The 22573-nt window shown below is 36.6% G+C and overlaps 1 protein-coding gene across 2 annotated transcripts; it reads right to left on the bottom strand.

The window, feature by feature from the left end:
* On the bottom strand, positions 1–11479 carry adad1 (adenosine deaminase domain containing 1). 2 transcript variants are annotated; one of them, XM_023328352.1, is made up of 13 exons: positions 11443–11479; positions 9999–10192; positions 9699–9839; positions 9056–9226; positions 8357–8428; positions 6882–7007; positions 6307–6424; positions 5774–5944; positions 4752–4827; positions 4485–4641; positions 1847–2078; positions 923–1055; positions 1–559 (listed from the first exon to the last, which is right to left on the bottom strand). In XM_023328352.1, the coding sequence occupies exons 2-13, from the start codon at positions 10171–10173 to the stop codon at positions 446–448; spliced, it is 1686 nt and encodes a 561-aa protein (XP_023184120.1). In that variant the 5' UTR covers positions 10174–10192; positions 11443–11479; the 3' UTR covers positions 1–445. The 2 variants fall into 2 exon arrangements, with proteins under 2 accessions (XP_023184120.1, XP_023184119.1); XM_023328351.1 differs by having other exon boundaries at positions 11365–11450.
* Positions 11480–22573: the final 11094 nt, after the last annotated feature.

Raw genomic sequence — 22573 nt, 5'->3', positions numbered from 1 at the left:
TTGCTTCATCTCTGTATATAGGAAAACAATCCCTTAATATATAAAAAAAAGAGAGATAAAAATTCAACAGACAGAACAGATCTTTGTTAAGGCAGTCCCAAAACAACACCATTACAACCTTGACTTAACAGAACATTATTTTACAAATAAGATAAAACAACATCGGGAAAGAATGTAGTTTTCACTCGATGATCATGCCATACACAAAAAGGAAAAGTAAAATGATTGGCCAACTAAAGAGTCAGTTGCAAATTACGAGAAAAACAATAATTGTTTCTGTTTCAACTTTCTAATCTTCACAAACCTGCTGAAAAGATGAACAATGAAGACCTCTGAGGAACCACCGTCTAACTTCTAAAACCCATCAAGACTGTGGCAAACAAAATGATGGTTTAATTCTCCCCCCCCCAAAAAACGAGAACGATTTCAGTTGAAAATTGCTCCTTTAGTCATTAAAGTTGTCACTGTCAGGAAGCTTTTCCAGCCATGAACCAAAGCCCTGCTGAGACAGGTATGCCCGCAGCACACTTTTGGCCTCCTGGTACGGCTTAGCCATCATCTTCAATGAAAAGAAAGTAATAGATTGAATAAAAAGTAGAGTAATTGCCTAAAACCAATAATTAATATATTTGAAAAAATTGATGAAAATGTCAGACAAATAAACTACTTTCACAATTCTTTTTAAGTTGAAAGTTTTGATCTGAGACTTGAGCAGGCCTCTTGTTAGAATTTGATTCTTGAGTTAAAATGCATCATTTTCAGTTTAAAAAAATAAGTTTCCTGTGAACTTTAACAAAAACAATCATCTTATCTTCAGCCTAAATTCCAGTTTGTTGACACAAAACAGGCTGATAGAAAAAATAAATTCTACTTTTAATGGAATACAGGTCTGTAGTGTAAACGCTCATGTGTAAATGGGTACCTTTAATTCTCTGTAGCAGCTTGTGGTGACTAGGTCCTGTCTCTGGGCCTCTTTGGCCACCAACCTGAAGCGGTGCAGCATTGCTGCTTTGCACAGGCGGCTTGCCAAAGCAGGTCCACTCTTAAATGGAGACCTACAGCAAGGAAATCGGTAATAGATTAGATAGGCCCAAACATGAACCAAAAATTCATTTCCAATATAATAACATGACAATTATGTTTTCACACAGGGCCAGGCTGGTTGGATAGCATTTTCCCCTTGAAATCATCACTAGAGAATTGCTGTTCTACTTACTTGGATTACAATACAGAGTTCCCACAAGACTGAACCGGAAGTGATAAGCACCACTGAACCGCCATCCTGGTAGGCAAGAACAGCTCAAAGCATAGATGAACTATGGCTTTAAGACCAACAAAATGAAAGTCATCAAAAATTGTAATTGAGTAATAGTTGTAGGGTACTTCTATCGTTTATAATTTAGAAAAGAAGGAACCGAGAGTTAGTTCTAAGCTGTTGGCTTGTTTATTGTTGCCATTGTAACTGTCAAGACAGTTAGTTATGGATACTTACCAAGATGGCTATCAGCTACAAACTTCCTGGAAGTATGACATCACATGAGAACTATGTATTGTCTGACATTAAAAGTTTTTAATAATCTGAGTCATTTGGGTGTCACCAAAACCCCCCAAAAAGAATAGGAAGCTGTGAAAGAGTTAATTATAGTTTTATGGCACATTCTGTACTTTTTTTTTAATCTGTCTGCATACCTTACCCAATTCAAATGTATAAGCACTTTATACAAACCTTGAACTCACAATCATATTATTAATACTTGATGGCCTACAAGTAATTATACCTCCAACAAACAGCACAACTGTAAACTAGTCATGAAGGTATAATAGATGCAAAATATGACAGGCTTACTCTTCAATGGTCTTGCCCTCTAGACCATCCACAACTTCCACAGAGCCGTCTCCTTCACACCAGTTGATACCACAGGTGAGCTGACTGCCGGTGTCAGAGGTGACCACAGAAGGCACCAAGCTGATATGGGGTCGCATCATGCAGTAGAACATGGGCAGCAGGGAGGTGATTCCCTCCACACGCTGGTTCACAGACATCTCCATCCCTCGGATTTCAGTACAACCAGAGTCACCTGTTTTGTTTCACATAAAAAGCTCAAAACTTGATAATTTGGCAGTGCAGCTGTGACATTTATGTAGTTATTAGTTTGCTCAATTTTTATACTACTTTTTATAATGTCCAGTTTCTGAATTCTGAAAAGTTGAAATGCATCAAAAAGAAACTGACAAATTACAACAATTGCTTTTAATTTTACTCTCAGATTTACTGGCAACATTATGAACCTAAAATTTAGGAATATGAAGCATTGAGCTCACTGTGATGCTGCCATCACTTCTCTCCACATTTAGCTAGCTTAATATCAAACATAAATACATTTTAAGTGTACTCTTTATAATCTTTCTTCAATTTATTTTGTGGGTGTGCATTTTCAAAAGATGGACCTTGCAAAAGACTATTTATATGCATGAAAATTATAATCACAGAAGTGTCACTGACCTTTGCTAAAGTCACAGCTGTAACCCCCTATTGTCACAGAACCTAGCTTTAGGTCCTGTTGTTAAATTTAATAGGTTAGAAAATAAATATTTCTAACAGTTTCTCCTGACTTTAGTGAATAATGGATGAATACAATGTCAAGCCCTTTCCTTTAAAGTGTGGTGCTTGAAAAAGCAGTTTCAAAATAATCTGTTGCTCATTTATTTATTGTGTAGAACAGCACAGTCACTCACATTTTTAACCTATTTGGAAATATTTTCTAAGCAATTAACACTCCCCTTGTAAACTTAAAAGCCTGTATTAATACCTACACAGAATGAGATGTTTCACAATAAATATACAATGTAAAAGCAAATTAAAATAAGTTGACAAGATATACATATATATTGTTGTTGTTTTTTTGTATTTGCCATGCCGTCCCATCTCATAATCTGGGGTTGCACCTATAAACATTTTCATTTAAAAACAGCACAGCTAACTTTGGAGTTTCCCCTTGTTTCATCCTGGACAAATGTGATTATTTTGCCATGTTAATTATAAGAGGTGGGGACAATTAGGCACCCCTCCAACCTGGAAACTATGATATTTTCACACCTTTTATCTTGGTTACAGGTCTGGGGAATTTGCTGGTGCTCAGGAGCACCCACCTTGAGAGCAAGCTGCAGGCATCAGCAGCGTGAGATAAGGAACTATTTTTAAATGAACTTTCCCCTATTCAGGAAGAAACAGAGCACGTCAGTTTCATATGCAGCTGTGGTGGAACCCAGTGTAAAACACATTTGAATTCATTACCAGGCAATTATTTTAGAAATGATATACCATTAAAAGAAAAATTATTCATGCCCCAGCCAGATTTAGATTTTAAATCATTTTCATTAAACCAAAAGTTTTTTTCTTGCAGTATGTTCCAAGTCTTTGAGGTCAGAAAGCCTCCTTGCCATCACCCTAATATTTTGCTCCCTCCATAAATTTTAAGATTTAAGGATTCAAGTATGGACTCTGGCTGGCATAGGGATGTTGTAAATGATTATTTTTATAATCGAGTAATCTATCAGTTTTTTGACTATTACTGTAGTAATTGCATAAAGAGAATTCTCCCTTTTGTAGTAGCTATTTAAGCTAGCAGAAGAAATCTATGAAAGAGAAATTGATAGTAGATAAACAATTCAGTTACTTTTTTTGAAATAAGAAAACATTTCATTTGGGGTCCTCCAGAGATCATTAATCGGGTTGGATTTTTTTAAAACACCGATGTAAACTCTAATGTTTCCTGTTGAGTTGTTATAGCATCGAGGACGTGCTGTTGTGAAATACCAACTGTTGTGTAGCACATGAACTGAGTTGTCTCCTTCTTGGAGGCTGGTCTTCCTCCATAGCTGCAAATAGCACTTAATACAACAAGTGAGAGGGTTGCGCAATACAAATAATTAACCAGCCAGAACATAATTTAATAAAGCCTAGAGGAATTTTAGTAATCAATGTACTCAAATCCTTTGATGAATCATTCCAGTCATAACTGGCATTATACCTCCATGTGCCTACATGCTGGACAAATGAAAATAAATTTAAATCAAGATCTGCCTGTGGAATAATTTTGAGTGTAAGTGAATGAAATAAATTTTTGCATCCAACACAAAGAACTTGACAACATAGTGAGAATGTTGTTTAGACATTCATTCAAATAGTCATTAGATCAGGACAAATTTTAAATATTCAGTACATTTGATCTTGAGGAATGGAGTCGGCCACCACTGATCTACACTTTGGCACAAACCAAATTAACAGAATGTATGACATTTAAAAACTAAACCATTAACTACAAATTATGTCAATAAATTTTGCATTCTTGTTTTTCTATCACACTGTTAGACAGAGGTATGATGTCGCATCAAACTTTCTGATAACTCACTTGAGGAAATCCTCCTTAAACAGAAAACACACAAGGAGAAATATACAATCAAAGACAAATGGCTTGACTTACCTACAAGGATGCTTTGGACATAGACAGGCTCAATGAAGTGGCTCAGTAAGGCTCCTTGGTATCCAAGCACCTGCCACTGAGTGATCTTATCAGTGGTCGACATGCTCACCATCTCGCTAGCAGAGTTATCGAGGGTTGAGGAGAAAACTGAAAACACCTTTGAAAGAAAAAAAAATTTGTTGTTAAGGGTTAATATTTTAATCAAAAACCACAAATACATAAAAGAAGCTTTCAAATTTTATTCCCATAAATAACTGAACATAGTACCTTGCCCTCAACTGACAGATGTAGGCTGATCTCACTGTTGACTTGCCATGTTGTAATGGAAAAAGGGTTCAGGCGCCTGGGAATAAAGGACATGGTACATATTAAGATTTAGACCTTTCAGTTTAGATTTACTGATTAGCTTTTACTCTCCAGGTTAAAACGAACATGAGAAACAACCTGACAATAAATAATGACATTAAGAAAAAACTCCTGGGTAGGGCTGGCTAACTGCAGAAGAAATAATCATGATAATTTTGGTCAAAATTGAAATCATGTTTTGTTTTTTTAAACAAGCATTCACTGAGTGTGAAAAAGGGATGTATTGATTCCATTGGAGAACATGGACTTATCTTGAAACGTAAGACACAAGTTTCTTTTATGTCTTCTTGCTGAATCTCCCTTAAAATAAGAAAGAATGTTTTCAAATGTTGGATATTCTATCATTTTTTTTATAATACAAGTAACTCAGCGGCCTTCAAAAAAGTACTAATCTACAAATTTAAAAACACTAAAATTAAAAAAAAGGAAAAAAAACCTAACTAAACATAAAGTACAATAGATATTAAATAAGATATAGCATTCTCCCAAAAAGGTACGCCATTGTACTTCTGGTTGTTTTGGGCTAACTAAGATGGTCAATTGCTAAAGTTACTCTCCTGTTTGTGACATCTTTATTTGTTCTGACTTCTAAAAAAATGCAACTGTCCTAAGCAAGTGGATTAAACTGCTTTAAGGGTCTTTGCTGTTTAAAAATCAAGCACTAACAGAAAAGTGGGGAGAAAGGAAAGGCTGCTGTTATTTTAGGCAATCACAAGCCAACAGATTTACTAAGAACATTGCAAGTTCTTAGCAAAGGGGAACTCCATCAAGTAAATTAAAAAATGAATTATTAATATTTAAATCTAAGTGCCTATTTTTAAATTTATCTTTCATTCGTCTGTTGTACAGACAAAAGATGAACAAGAATTAATTTTGAATGTTCTTAAAAAGGTTGCAAACATGCCCAACGAGCAAATACTTACAGCTTGGTTGGAATCTGTGCTGCACCCTTTGGTAGCTGGTTTACATACAGATGCAGGGTAATCCCACTCTTCAGGCTGAGGAGTTTGCTGTTGATGTTATGAGTGAAGATGGACTTTGCAGTCAGATTGGCATTTTTGCTGAAATACATCAGCAGGTGCCGGTACAGGTACCTGGTAACACAGAATGAGGGTGACCCATCACATATACTTCACTAAACATGTGGTGACATGCCTTGAGTTGTAGGGTAGGTTTTAATCATCTTTTCAGGAAGATGTCAAAAATATAGCTGCAAAAAAGTTATCTAACAATATTTAATGCAAACTACTTCAAAGCTAATAACAAACTAAAATATTTAATCAAAAATCTATTATGCTAGAAGAATACAGCTATTCTGGAAATGTTATGGTCATAATCACTGAAGCAAGTATCAAACAAAAAAGGAACAATTCTCTCACCAACTGAGAATGTTAACCTACAGCATGTTTTGTAGTAAATTTAAGTAGACCATCATAGAAAATTAATAACCAAATACCTCATGAGAGACCTCCTTGCTGTAACAACAGCATGAGAATCATGCACAACCCGTCCATTTGATGACACTTTGGTGTTGAAGTTTCCAGTCCCAAGAGCAACAACCTCGCATCCAGTGGCTACAAGAACAGGGTTAAGTGAAATATTTCAATGCTTAAAAAAAAAATATATATATATATATAAATATATATATCTTGTTCTTAGAGTCATGTCCAGTTTACATATCTTTAGTGTACATTTTTGACAAACACTATGATACATGCAGTTACTTCACTCGTCTAGCTTACCTCATGCCCACTCCACGTTTATTAAGACGTGAAGTGGGCATAAATAATAAATAAGCGTAACAAACCCTAAGAAAAAAAATTTTTTTAAACCCCATCAGGACTTTAACTGGAAGTTCCCCCACTTCTATCTGCCAAGACCTTTTTATATTTATTTTTTTAACAAGAAATATTCCAGGTCAGTCTGGTGTAAAATGGATGAATAGGTTGAAAAGCATATCATGGAAACTGTTGAGCATGGTGGAAGAGCTGTAATGCTGTGGGACAGTTTTTCTCCCAAATGTCTACTTACAAGTTTTGACAATGAATGCAGCTGTTGTTTCCCCACAGCTAGAGAACTCTGGATGGTTGTTCAGCAGTTTAGATAGCTGATCCTTCACAGCATGTGGAATCTGGAGGTTGACCGAACTCTTCCTTTCTGAACAACCAAATGAAAAAAAGAAAGAAAAAAATATCAATATCGACTCAACTGTATTCATTTTATCAATAAAAACTAAGTGTGCAAAAGGATACTTAAAGTAGAGTTTTATTGAAACTTTTATTTTATTTTCTTTGAACATTAAGCTTGCTTGTTGATCTAAAGCAAATGGAATCAGACATGTAACTTTTCTGATGATAAATAGTGCATGTTTTCTATATAAGTGTATTGAGTGATAATAGTATGCACACTCTGAGCAGGATCCTAAACAGAATGAGGCTACACACTCAGTCCGATCCTCTAGATCAGGGGTGTCAAACTCCGGTCCTCAAGGGCCGGTGTCCTGCAGTTTTTATAAGTGCCACAGGTACAAAACACTGGAATGAAATGGCTTAATTACCTCCTCCTTGTGTAGATCAGTTCTCCAGAGCCTTGCTAATGCCCCAATTATTCCATTCAGGTGTGGTGCAGCAAAGGCACAACTAAAAGTTGCAGGACACCGGCCCTTGAGGACTGGAGTTTGACACCTGTGCTCTAGATGGTGTTCCTAACTGACCACTTGGAATGAATTTATTTACTTTTATTTTGAAGAGAGGAAGTCTTTTATTTTGAAATATGTTTAACTGGATCTACTTTTGTCTTTTGTCACTATCTTGCCTTCTGTTGATTTCGGTTATTAGGTTATGAACAGCCGTTGCCGTTATTCAGCTATTGCATTGTTCAATAAAAATCTGAACAGAAAATGTTCAGCAAATACATCTGAGCCTCCGTTGAGTTTGAAGAAGCTTTCATTCTGTAATAATTGCCCTTTAGCCATTTCCCAAATCAGAAGCTGCAATCGGAAGCCAACTTCAACTTCATTCCAGACGGTCAGATAGGAATGCCGCAACATTTAAAGGATCAAACTGACGTTTTGTTCTGTGCAGTCCCATTCTGTTTAGGATCCTGCTCACAGTGCGCATACTATGAATGACTTCAACCACAAGCAGCATCAGTATCTCTCCATGTTTTAGACCAATCATGAAGAAAGCTTGACCAATTCCTGTTATCCATTGTACTCGCCACCTTCTGGACATAAAATTATCACATTTAAACAAGATAACTATCACGTTTATCCAACATATTATCACGCTTAAACAAGATAAGTATCACTTTATAATGTGATAGCACTCTAAATTATTTTTCCTCCGTGATAGCAATACGCTTCCAGAATTTTCTTCTTTCAGAGAACAAACATGACAAGGCATTATCCTTAAGATGTGGTTGCAGAAATACCAACAGGGTATTCACAGAAGAAGTGTGGAAATTGGTTCGCACACCAACACTATCGAACAGAAATCTTGAGTTACCATAAAAGGCCCTAGAAGGATTTCTGTCAGAGATGGATGCATCTTCCTTCACTGGTAAGGGTGGAGGAACATCTGGGGACAAATAGTTATAAGAAAGGTCAAATCTAAGAGATAACTTTGTGAATAAAGTGCTTCACACAACATGCACCATAGTCAATTGCCAGTGATGAGCATTTTCCTTGTATCCTCTACCTCCAACTAGTCAAACTTGGCCATTTCCTTTTTATTTTACTACATTTAAAGCTGTATGAAATCCATATAGATTTTCCCAAATTCTGCTGTATCCATTTGTAATTTCCTGAAACCAGATTATTTTCCATTCTAGCAATATTTTAACCAAAAAAAAAGTGTTTGATTATGGAGTGAAAAATAATTCAAATAGGCAAACAGTTCCACATTTAACAATTCTTATTCAACTTTCAAAAGTATAACAGTGTTTGGTTCAGCAGAACATTGAGTGTTTCATGTATGAAACAAATCGTACATGTTTCACATTCAGTTAAAAAATTTTTTGTGTTGAGTCCTTGTGTTCTGGCAAGCTTTGTTATTTTTTCTTACAGAATATCTGTTTGAACACATAGCAACAAAATCTTAAATAAACATACACCTTGCTTTTACTTTAAATGTTCAGTTTTCTCATATTTATGTGATATCCATTGAGACCATCAAGCATCCAAAAAAAGTTTGTAAAATACTAACCTGATGTTTGAGGGAGATCAGATTTAAGACAGCCTAAGCTAGGCAAAAAGTCCTCCAAAGCAGCCTTTGCTGCATTTAGACGAGCTTCCTTTTTAGTCACTCCCATGCCAGTCTTGTGCTGAACACCATCGATCTCAACAGCAAAAGCAAAATAAAACCCTGGTAAGTTCCCTATGTAAAAAAAAAAAAAAGAGGGAAAAACAGGTAATCAGACTGCAGTCACTTAGACAAGTGTTAAACAGCTACTTAAGTTTGGTGGCTCATTGATCTACATGTTTTGTGTTGTTTACACTTTTCAAAATGGTCAAATGTTACCTGATGGCCCACCTTATCTTACTTTTAATACAACATTCCAAACTATTTTCCCTTGTCTTGGCAAAAAAGATAAGTGTTAAAAACACACAATAAGAAAGCTATGGGAACGACACAAACTAGCACACACAGATTTTCACAGAATCTCAGTTATTAACAACTGCAGAAGACAACAACTTTTAGAAATATAAAGCAAAGTTAGATTTGATTATTTTGTTGCTAAGCAAATGACACAAAATGCAAATACAACAGATAGTGTAACAGAACCTTCCACTCAACAATCCACACCTGCCATAACAGCAGTTTGATTATTGTTATTATGGTGCCTCACCTGTGGTAACTGTTTCCTTGATTTCTAGATGAAACTGTAAAACTTGGGCCAGCTGATGAAGCAAAGACACAGCATTTGTTTCACCCTTCTTGTATTTTTCAACCAACTCTTTGGGAGAGGATTTTGGCTTCTCAAAATGACCTTAGTTGAATCAATGGAGCAGAGAAGTGAATCATTAAAGCACACGTTAGACTGCCCAGTTTTCCTCATCAAAAACACTGATGAGGAAGAACAATCCTGAGATTAAAAAGAATATCACTAGTAAAATGACAATCTGAAAAATCCCATTGCAGACGATACCCGGTCTGAACGACTTAGTTCCTTGTCTGATGGAGTCATGTTCCTGATCAACATTGACGAAGTATTGCTCCTTATTTGAATCTCTTGATTCGGATGTTGGTGGCAGACTCTTCATTAATATTTGAGCAAAACTGGTTCCTCTAGAACCTCGAAATGATCCACCTGCTGAAAACATCCTGCAAGCCAAACAAGTTCTGAGTGGAGAAGAACATATGTGTTGGTCAACTAAAGTCCAGACATATTTTGATTAATTTTATACATTTACATAGTTTGGGTACATATAAACAATACAAACAAATTTTCACATGGGAAACAGAATGGATTTATTTCTTTAAAGTTATCAAAACGCTATATAAAACGTAAAAATGAATACAATGAATAATAAATGTAGTTTGTAGGGCATAAACCAAACAGTAATGTTTTAGTCCTGAGGTTACCTACAAAATATTCACAAGGCAGATGATGGCGATATAACACAAGCAAGCCTACATAAAATACTGCAGTCAAATGACTCATTAGAAACGGGAGTATGGTATGTCCAAACAGCAGCTCTGTCTCTCATTTGCTATAAAGTATTACTCAAATAATGTCCGCCATTTTTCTGAGAATAATTAATTGTTTGGGGAGTGACATTCTTCATTACTTCATTCAACTTTCTTCTAACTAAAAACATAACTAGGTTAGCATTCACTTTCTTTAGATCAACTAATAGTTTCACCTTTTGGTAAATATAATTAATGGTGGTGGGAGGTTAAACTGACAATTGGCTGAAATCTGAATATTCTGCACGTGTTGCTGCTGTAGTTTGCAGCAACACGTGGCATGAATTAAATAAATATTTTACAGCCTCGGTCTGTTTTTTCTCTCTTTTCAACGGGAAAAGGTGGACTGGATGAGAGTCAGATACCCCTCCCCCACCTACATATTGCGTTGTCATCTCCAGGAAAATGTGTGTTACATTAATACCGACATGTAGATTTTTACACGAAAAGTCATATACTATCAACATATAATAAACACTAGTATTTTTATTAACAGACAACAAAAACAGTAATTTATTTTCCCCCGCGAACTAATTTTTTTTTAATCATTTCTCCTACCTTACAGCTAAGCTATCTTAGCTAACGTTCGGACTTGCTAGCGTAAAACTTAGCAATTACCCATCAAGCAACGTAAGCCAATTTCAACCATCAGTTAGCATGATACGAGTAAATTTTCAGTTTTGATTAGTATGTAGCTCTACGATTTACCGTCAACTCAATCTGCGACCTGGGTACCAGCTTTCAACGTAGAATTGATACTGCAGTCTAACGACGCCATTTATCAAGTTCTAAATTCAAAACCAAGATCAAATGTAAACTTTTACCTATTTTGGATTCGAAAGATAAGTAGATCTGTGATGGTGTCTAAAAAATTCTGGAACACGAACGACTGCCAAACTCACGCACGACGCTGCCGTGTGTCTGTTGAGGCGCAGAGATCCTTTGCAACGGATGATGGATGATACCGTTTGAAAAATGCAGATCAATTGTAGTCGCAATGTTAGTACTGGAAACCTCTAACTGAGAGAAGAAGGAGCTAAGAGCAGCTTAATTCAACAATGCATTTACTAAACAATAAAAAAAGTAGAAAACAAATAATATTTCATGTTATATTTTTTGTTTGACATTTTACTAAAATCTGAAATCGAATATGTTTGTGTTCTTAACAATAAAACATACTATTTGGTTCTTGCAAATTTTACATCTCTGGGCAAATTTTATTTAAGAAAAACGAGGGAAAATGGCTCTTTGGATTGTAAATGTTTCTGACCCCTGCCCTTCCCAGCTGGCAGTTGACTAGTAGTAAATAAACCATTCACCTCTGGGTTATGGGAAAACTAGGTGTTTTGTTCATAAGTGATGGTAGGAGGGTAAGGGAGATGGATAGACAGATTGAGGTTTCATTTACAGAATTGTGGGCACTTTTCTAGTCTTTTTTCATGAAAAAAGAGCTGAATCAAAAAGCCAAACTTTTCATTTACTGGTCTGTCTACATTCTGATTCTCATCTATGGTGATGTGACATGGTTCATGACTAAAAGAACAAGATCCTGGACAGAAGCAACCAACATAACCTTTCTCCAATGGGTGGTTGGATTCAACATTAGAGACCAGGGTGGGGAGTTCGAAGCAGAGCCGCTTCTTCTCCACTTCGGAGTGGAGAAGTGGAGATGCTAGTGCCTGCGACCTGATCTCGGATAAGCTGAAGACAATGGCCAGAAGTGAGAATGGATGGATGGATGGTTGGAATAAACCATCCTATCAGAATCAATTCACGAACCATCCATTGCACTCTGTTTTTTGCAACAGAGTGCAAAAAATCACAAAAGCAACAAAGCTTTTGTGCAAACATAAAGTTTCATTATGATATAAACTGTAAGTTTGTGATGGTGTCTGGAAATTTATTGGTTAAGCTATGTTTGTTTTTTATTGGGAGAGGTGGTGGAGTAGCTAGAAATTATACTCAAGTAACTGTGGTGTTACTTCAAAATAATATAACTTAAGTCGAAGTAAGAGTTATGGTGCAGTAAATCTACTTTTTTCTAAAGGTTTCTCAAGTAAATGTAACCATACACCTCCGGGTATTTTTATCAGAATGATTTCAAATGGACACCTTTAACAGTAAGAGTGGCACAATATAGACATACAGTAGGTAAATACCTACTGTATGTAGGCATACTGTTGTAGGCATACAGTACAATATAGACTGTATGCCTATATTGAGAATATCAATAGTCTGATGTTCTCACATCAGACTATTGATGAAATCAGAAACTAAAACTGTACAAAGATTTTGACTATTATTGCATATTGGATGCACACTGAACCTCCTTAAATTGATGAGTCCCTGCTACAAACACATGAAAAACAATTTAATGCTTATAAGATTAAATTTGTCAAATGATCAGATGAATCCTGTTTATAGGATCTCAATTAACAAGCTAAAATATCTTCTTCAAAAGACATATTTATTGCAGTTGAAATTCATGAAATCATTAACTAGATGTTTTACAATTAGCAAACAGATTTTTAGGTGTATTTGAAACTGTAAAATTTAGATGTTCTTAAGTTATTAACTTTATAAGCTGAATGTTTTTGATAAAACCTTTGGAAGGAAACTTGTCATGCCAAGTGCCATAAGGTCACAGTCAGAACTGGAAATTTCTGGTCTGTCCTGAGTTACGTTTTAGCAGCAATATCACTTCCTGGTCTGTTTTGGCCCGAGTCACATCACACTTTAGACCATTTAGGCATATGTTTCCATTATGTTTGTTTCATTTCTTTCAGTGCAATGGTGAGGTAGTGGGACGAAGTGAAAAGGAGGCTTCCGCTCTCTTTCACCTTTGGTAAAAGATAGTTGTGGTGCGCAGTAGTATCCTCCTTATGTAAATGCATAATGACCCTTTGAGAGGCTATGTTTGTCTTTGGGGAATCCCCCTTTGATGAGATTGCTTAAAATAGTTGCTTGCATCGGGTTGCTTTATCACATTATTCTAAGATAGGGGCTTACTATGCATTTATGTGTGTTGCTTTTTTTATACCTTGACATACTGGTATCCAGTTTTGGATGATGACAACATAGCATGCATTACAGGACAGTCAGAGCTTCAAAACTTCCCACTTTGGTATGTACTTTTTTCCAAAATGTCACAAAATGCTCCTAAGTTGATCTACCCTCTAAACAAACTTCCTTTTAAAAAGTTAATTTGTACCTACCTGAGTTTATGAAATGAAGAACTCTGAAAGTGGTAAATATTCACCTTACAGGATGTGGCTATTGTGTGGTTGGGCCAGACGAGGTGGGGAGAAAGCCTGACGCGTTCAGCCAAATAGCTGAATTGAAACCTTTCATCCGATGGAGGGTCGCTGTCAGCAGCTGTAATCATAAAGGATCTTCAGTGGGGACAGTGATTAGCGATTATGAGAGTGTGTGAAGTAAAGTGGAACAAGCAGCCCACAGGCAGAGAAATGTGAAGGTTGCCACAGGAACAAACATGGTTTAACACCCCCACATTGTTAAAGTTTGAATTTTCAAGTTTGATCAGTCAAACTTGAAAAGGGAAAGGGCGCAGGGTGAAATGACTTGTCATGCCTCATCCTCTTGTTCCCATAAGCAGTTAAAAAAGGAACAAGTTGAGTCACTCTGATGCATGCCTGGCCTTCAACCACAACATTTTACATTTTAATAAATCTGGAAGAGGACTTTGTTTTCTTCATTTCTAGAGGACATTTCTTCAATTAGTGGTGGTTAGCAGTAATATCCGTGATAGTGAAATATAATGCATATAAGTCTTTTATTTTATTGTTCCAATGGAAAAATTTGAAAGCAAATGTTACAATGTGAGTGAAAATATACAAAATCTGCAACCCTGTGAAAGAAAGCGATAAAACATCTTCTTGTTGTGCGTCTGTTCAGCTCGGAAAAGTCAGAGCAGGCTATCGGAAATGAAACACTCCCCACTGGAAATATTTATTGTTAATAATAACATCTCTTCTATCTGGAAAAGCTAAACCCCAACATAAAGCCATTAAAGGTATCGGAATTTCCCCCATTAAAGACTCTGATTATCAGGACATATCTAGCAGAGACAGATAGAAAGTACCCTATTTTCTCATCTCTATTATAGATGGAAAAGAAGTCTAAACAATAAAACATGCATCACAGTGAATTATTGGAGAAGCACATAAAGAGTCATAACACACAGAATCTGATGTAATTCGTGACACCACAAAAATGTAAAAACTGCACATGCAAAGCAAATATGCAAATCAACTTTCCATGGTTGGAGTCTTACTTTAGCTTCCACCTCCAGTTATGATCAATAGTGTAATAGTAACCCATTAAAATGATTGGAAAGTTATTTCTAAGTTTTGCAAATATACAAATACTTTATAAGACTCTTATTTAACCATGAAGTGACCTGTTTCTTAGCTCATCCCAACATGACATCCATATTCCTCTTGTTTAACAGCAGAGGGCAGTGTGAGAAAGCAAATCAAGCTGCATTGTTCAGTGCAAATTGGAGTTTGCAAACTTGCTTGTGATGGGATGAAAAATAAGAAAGACATTTTCAGAGTGAGTCAGTGGCCACATTTGAGTCACTGGGTTTAAAACATTTTGCAGCAACATGTTGCAAAGGCAAAACACACTGTTTCCTCTCAGTTCACATCATGAAATCTGCTTTATCTGGAAAATGTGATTGAATTGAACCTAATGTCTGGAAAGCAAAAGCGAAAATATTCTGAAAGGTTTCATTACTATCATAGATAATGCAATCTAAGACGTCAAAGAGAGAAATCTGTGAACTTCATGATGTTTGCAACATGTTGTATGTGCACATTTAGACAAAAAATGTTTTTTGTGTATTACAGAATTACAAGTTTATGATCAATTATCAGACCTAAAAGCAGGCATGCACATGCAGTGGTATAACAAGTATTTGCCCCCTTAAGGATTTCTTCTGTTTTTGCATTTTTTTACACTTAAAGGAAAATAAAACCCATGCAAACCAACTTCTTTGAAAAGTAATTGTCCCCGTAAGTTTATATCTTCCTGCTAATAACAAGCAGAGCCTTTTAGAGAAATGGTAATCCACTTTTTTTTTTTTTTTGCACAGTTGTGCACACACTGGACAGTTTTATAACATGAAAAGCTTATTTAAGGTCAGACCAAAGGATCTGAATTGAATTTAAGTCCAAACTTTTACAATTCCTCTCCACAATCTTTATTTTATTTTGTTCTAGCTAATCCCAACATGCTGGTGTGCTTCAGATCATTGTTCTACTGCATGACAAAAGTGTCATTAATTGATGCCCAGTCAAGTTCAATAAGTCATTTAGGTCTTGAAGCAGCAAATCTTCCTCAGACATCCCAAAGCCTTTGAAATGATTTTTTAACACTTTCTGCACTGATAGAATTTCCACAACTCTTTAAACTACTGTAGAATGGAGCATGATTTCTTGCAATTTAGGGAATTTTTTAACTATTTTGTGTTGTCAGATGCAAAGTAGGTCAAAATTATTCCTTGATTCTACTCATTCCACAGTAAGTAAGCACATCTGTGGCAAGGGACCTTGAACTTAGCTTTTCAAAAATAATTAATTAACAATACTTAATTCATAATTTATTTTACTTTTTCACATATGACCAGGCTGATTTTACATTTAGTCAAGTCAAATCTGACATCATGATTTGAAGACTCTAAATGTGACAAAAAAGTCAAAAGGGGCAATTTTTTTTAGTTTTGCTGTATGTACAGTACATCTTGACACAAAAGTAACAGTCAACAGAAAAGCTACATGAGTTGTAATACTGAACAGAGTCTTAGAGCGTAGAAACCAGAGCCCAGTGCCCCATGGCTAACGTATGTTTGCTCTGACAGCACCCTGTCATTGATAAATAACAGCCGCTCCTCTCTGGCCTGCTGCTGCAGCCACATTCAGCTGCAGCCCACCAATGCGTCTCCACATCCAAGATTGAATCTTCCCCATTCATTAGACTAAGTGGATGAGGCTCTCTAATAGGGGCTCCCTTCCCCTCAATAATTGCCGTTGATTGGCGTAAATTAGACCCTAGTTGCCAGACGAGTGATTCTCGACGACGATAATCTGATTCCCAACTCAAACTAATAGGATTTTAACTCTGGCTTTGGCCTAATGTCCGTCTGCAAACCCTGGCTATGGCCCTATGCCCCATCCAGTCGACGTCCTGTGGATCATATTTGAGGCAGACCGGGCTGAAGCTGAAGCAGCGTGTGGATTCTGAGGGGTTGGGGGTCATGTTCTCATCTATTCATGTGCTGCATCAATTGGTCATTCATGTGTCGCTTACATCATCAACGGGATATGCTGTGAATGAGACTGCTGGAGCAAAAAGCGGATGTTGGATGACTAGTTGTTTTGCCGTTTAGTGTAATACACAGCCGCAGGATATATTATAGGATACTATAATTATAGGATTAAGGAGTGAAAGATTAGACTAAAGGAAAGCTATTTTTAATGCAGAATAAATATGATTTAAACAAAAAAATAAAACAAAATAACACTATGAAATCCAGATATCTTAGTTTTGTGCAAGCAAGCAATCTCCTGCAGTTTCATGTGCAGAAAAGCTCAATAGTGGTGGTAACTTAGGTTTTAAGCTGATTCCAACCTCATTGGAGGCAAAATAACAATAATTTACCACGTATCAAGGAAACAGTCTATTAAATGTGTTTAAATATTTATGCTGCAAAACGACTTGCAACATTCTGTAAAAGTCTGAGAAATAGACCACTTTAACCAAAATGGACCTAGTTGTTTTGGCTTTTAACAACAGATTAAGCAATTTTTCTTGCTTGCTTTCCATCCCAGTTGACATTTTGCTCCAGCTACCAGTCTAGAAGCTTTTCTGTGTCTGTTCCCAACAACATAAAGTCTATAAGTGAAGCACAGTTAATGTTCTTTTGTCATTTAGTTGATAAGGGGACGTTGCTACTACTAAGGCCTGAGGACTAATGAATCTCCACTCCATTACCGCTGAATCGGACAGATTGCTCTCCCGGAGAAATGAATTGAGTTTTTTGTATTTGTGAGATCATTCTCCCTCCATTAACTGCTCTTTATCCCGTCTCTTCATCACAGGCAAATCAGGTTAGGCAGCCATGATTAGCTGGGGTGGCCTCCCTTTTTAAAAGGTAATTGGGTTTGGCGGCTCAGCTGATAGTGCCATTAGGACCAATAAAGGCTGGGCTTGGCTCATCGAGTGAAACAGATTCTTCAGCAGCAGATGGCAGATGGAGGGAGAGGGTGCTGATGCATTGAAGCCAAAAACAAAGTTTGTGTAACCAAAGTAGTTTGGGGGCATCCTCTGGTTGGATATTTGCTCACCAAACCCCCAGACGAATTAAAATTTTGTCTGAAAAATATAAAAATAGTGACTTAAAAGTATAGATTAGACATTTTTAAACAAATACAAAGCCTTACAAAAGTATTTCCATCCTCTAAATATTTTTTTATATATATTTTGTCATGTTACAACCACAATCGTTAAGGTGCCGCTCCAGAAGAAGTTGTCTTATGTGTGTATGTCACTCTGAACACACCTTCAGCAGCATTTTGCTGTGGGGAGGCTTTTCTTTATCAGGGATAGTGAATGGGATGATGAAGGTTGCTAAATATGGGGCAATTCTGGAAAAAACTTGTTAGGTGCTGTAAAAGGACTGAGACTGTAGCAGGACAACAATCCTCAAAATGCACCATTTATGTTTCTGAATGTCCTAGTCAAAGTCCAGACCTGTCTGCAATTAGAAAAACTGATGTTCACAGATGTTTTCCATCTAACATGACTAATCTTGAGCTGTTTTCTGAAAAAATGGGAGAAATATAACCCAAAAGACATGCAGCTGTGACTGCAGTGACTGGTGGTTTTACAAGATACAATCATATTCGAGAAATTAAACTATTATTCAAGACATTATTTACTTCTGTGACTGAATTCCCAAAGTGAAAAACATTATATAGATTATTTACACACAGATTGATGTTTTCAAGCTATCATTTGCATTATGATGGTTTTCAGTTTATAACTAATAAAAAGCGCAACCTTTAAAATTAGAATACTACATCAGACCAACAACAACTAAATTTTTAATTCAGAAATTTGGCCTAATGAAAAGTAAGTTTAATATCTGCTTAAAGATTCTTATTTTTAAAATATTTCAAATCTGCAAGGCTGGGCCTGAATATTAACATGTGAGATATGTTTTTCAAAATTGTTTTAAGAATAACATTGAAAGCAATCATACATTACATTGTGTTGGTATATCTCATTATATCTTTTTAGTGAAGTTTGTGATTAACTTTATAAAATGTTTATGGAGTAAAAATACTTTTGCAAATATTTCACATGGAAATGTTTCAGTAGAAAACATTTGTAACATGTGCACCAATACTTCATTGCTTATACTCCTTAAAACATGAATATTATAAGTTATCAAAGTTGCTCTAGCTATAAAAACTGAATTCTGAAGGGCAACTTGAACTGGTAGGTAGGTAAGCAATACGCAGCATCTAAAGCTTATCAGGGGTGTTGAATGAAAACATGCTGTGTTACCAACAATCGATAGCCTCCATCTGTATCTCCCCCTGTCATCGGTACTAAAGGAAAGGTGAACTTGCCAATTCCGAGAATTCCCGTAAAGCTCCAGATAACCTTACTGTATCTGGGGCTTTGTCCTATAGGAAAAGGTGCATTAGTAGTGACAGGAGGGCCGTCGGGGACTGGTGCTGATGGGAGATTTAAACGGCTGGAGGTGGGTCTGTGTATTGTGTGACTGGTCATTGCTGTGACTGTCTCCCGCTTCTCTTTTTTCACTGAGGAGGTCCAATCCCCACTGCTTCTCTTATCTGTGGTTAGGTTTAGTTTTTGCCCACTTTTCTTTTCTTCCCGGAATCTCAACCAGCTGAAAAGTGCGTTTAAAGAGGCCGCCCCTTTTTTTGTATCATCTTCAGCCCATGTGTGGGTTTTGATTTCATGACATACTACATTCACCTATAAAAACTGAGTCTTCTCTGACCTTATCAACCTTGAGGATTATTATCACTCGAAGCAAACCCAAACAACTGATGACCGCAGCTTCAACTGTAGAAACAAAATGTGCTGCTATAGTTGAAATGCACTGTTCTATTTGCTTCTATGAGCTTGTTTTGGTGCCTGCACACACCCAGTAATATACTGCTGAAGCATAACAAAAGGACTGTGGTGCATTTTCACCTGAGAGCTGCACATTTCCAGCCCTCCTAAATAAAACATTGTGTCGCCAGGCGCCGGTAAATGTCCCTCAAAGAGCTGAGGGAGGAAGGGTGAGGGTAAAAAGCGTCCAGGTTAAGTTGTTTGAAAGGCCTTGGGTATTAAGAGGCATTTTACACTTAAGAAGTTGGTTTCGCTGGGTTTTCTGTTTCCCCTCTTATTGATTGATGCTCAACTATCAATGCATAATAGAAAAGCACTCAGAGCAAATGCAGGGTTATGGCCTTGGGAGGGAGTCGGCTGACGAGACTGCAGCACCCCCCCACTCCAATGCCATTATTGGCCCATAAAGGATCCCTGGGGAAGTCCACGGTGTTCAGATCAGCACACACCAAATACCCAATTAAAAAAGGCTTTAAATTCCCCCCTCTTTCCTGGGCAAAAATCAATCTGAATTCAATCTATTCGGCTAGGATTCCGACAGAGCAGGTAATTGCCCATAATCGGTCAGCTAGGTGACAACAGCTTAAAGGGGAGACAATAATACAATCAGGTGTTTGCTTTCAGCGCCCGTCCCAGGACCAGACCTTGGCTGTCGAAAAACAGGTAGAGTGCAGTTTATGTAGCCATCAGACAAAAGCGTATATATAAAGTTACACAAGTCTTCTATTGTGGGGCGCGCTCAGCAGCTGATAAAGAGATCCTGTGAAGTACTGCAGGAATGATACTTCCTAAATGACCCGTCATAAAGCTGCAATGAACGTATTCAGCCATCATCCTCAGAAATAGTTTGTCAAGGAACTGGAAGCGATATAGCACTTGTACTCCTCCATAAAAGGTTCACACTATCAACATACACAGCAAGCAGACAGCGACTGCAGACATGTCAGGATGATTTCAGAGAAATTCCACACTCCTCGTAAAGACCCAACAAACTAAATGGTTGCATTAGATAAGTAGGATACTTAATGGTAGTATATTACTGTATATAACCCCGTCCCAAAGGCTGAATGTTGTTTTTCCTAATGCACAACCCAGAGTGCAGCCTAATGTTGTTTTTTTTTCTTCTGAAGGAGCTCTCTGGACAAATATCCCCTTTTAGTTGGCCGCCACAATGTATGATAAGGCAAATATTACAGATGCTTTGATTAATAAAATACTTAATGGATGGGGGAAGATCTTGATGCCAAGGCCAGCTGTCAGATCTGTGAGTGTTTTGTACTTGTACTACCCAAAGCCGTATTGCTCAAAGCTGCAGATTAGTTTTATTATAAAGATTTTTTATTCAAAAGATGTCTGTTCAACTTGCTTTAACTCTGCGTTTGACTGGTTGGTAACATGATGTCTCAGGGTCAGCGGGGGTCAATGGGTCAGCGGCAGGAGGCTACAATTAATGGATCTCTCAATAAAAACGGGAGCTAATATTACCAACACTCTCTGCCTCGGCTCAACTGCAGAGAAGTGAAGAGGGAATTCCTTGTAGTAGAGAGGCAAGCAGGGCAAACAGCTTGGCTCTTGAAATTACTTTCTGTAATGGGTCCAGCCTTCTAAAGTGGAGGCGCACTTTTAATTGAACAATCAAAAGGAAACAAAGCAGCCAATCCTCGGACACAGAGTGGAAAGCCAATCGAATTTGTTTCATTTCCTGCCAGCTCCATCGCAGTTTAAGACCGTCAGGCAGTACATCAACGCAGTTGATTATGAATATATCAAATATACAGCTTCTCTGAGAGGTTTCCTACATTTATAAGCACACCAATATATATATATTTTTTATCCTAGAGTAGCTTGCTTAGAGTAGTAGCATGAAAAGATGCCCCTCTTAATATCTACTTTGTCTTCCTTTTTGTATTTTAATTTCCACTGGAAAACCCCCCCAAACATCTGTTTATGGAAAATTGGAAAGCACAAAATAGCAGCTGAAATGTCAAAAATCTAAACAGTTTCTTAAGGTCTTAAAAACTAAAAATATGTTTAATAAACAAATATTTTTAAGAAAGTCCTGTTTTCCGTCAGCCATTCTGATCCTCAGCAGCTGTGTTAAGCTCACTGAAGGAGAATGAATGTGACCGGTCGTTTAATTGAATGTGCAATTCATTGTCTGTCCAGAAGGTGGCGTCTAAGGCTTCCAAACCACAGATTCTTCAAGTAGTATGAAGTCAGCAGCAGACAGCGTGAATGGCTGCATTTCATTTTGTCTTAGAAAAAAAGAAAACATTTAGTGGATGGGGATTTTAAAATACCTTCTACTGTAAAGGTTCAATCCCATAAAGGAATACTACACTGAAAAAAGTTTTTGTTCTAGTTTCACTTGTAGAAAAATCAAAGGCAAACTGTCATGTTCCCGACACGTAACACGTTTTTTAAGATATGTGCCTATATTTCTACTGTCAACACAGCAAGTTATAAACTACCATCTTAAAATAAGTCTTCAAATAAGTTTAATTCTAATTAATTGTTATTTTGTTTATTTGTCTTTTTAGGAGTTAAATAAAGCACAATAAATCAACAAATAAAACTAAAAAAATTAATTAAATCAATTTAAATCTATTTAGATAACTAAATAGTTTTATTTCAATTTAATAAAATAAAATATAATATATAACTTTGTGAAAATAGAGAAAACGTTTTTAAAAAAGTCACTCATACTGATTATATTCATTTAAAAAATATTTATATACATACATCAAAATATATTTGTCCTATTTTTTATTTAATTCTTTCAAGTGGACTTTTTCTGAACCAGTGCAATTCATCAGTAGACAATAACTCATTTACTCTGTGGAATACATGAAAATGCAACAT

Source organism: Xiphophorus maculatus, chromosome 23 (genome assembly GCF_002775205.1).
Source record: "Xiphophorus maculatus strain JP 163 A chromosome 23, X_maculatus-5.0-male, whole genome shotgun sequence".
Lineage (NCBI taxonomy): Eukaryota > Metazoa > Chordata > Actinopteri > Cyprinodontiformes > Poeciliidae > Xiphophorus > Xiphophorus maculatus.
This window is presented reverse-complemented; position numbering and strand designations above follow the sequence as displayed.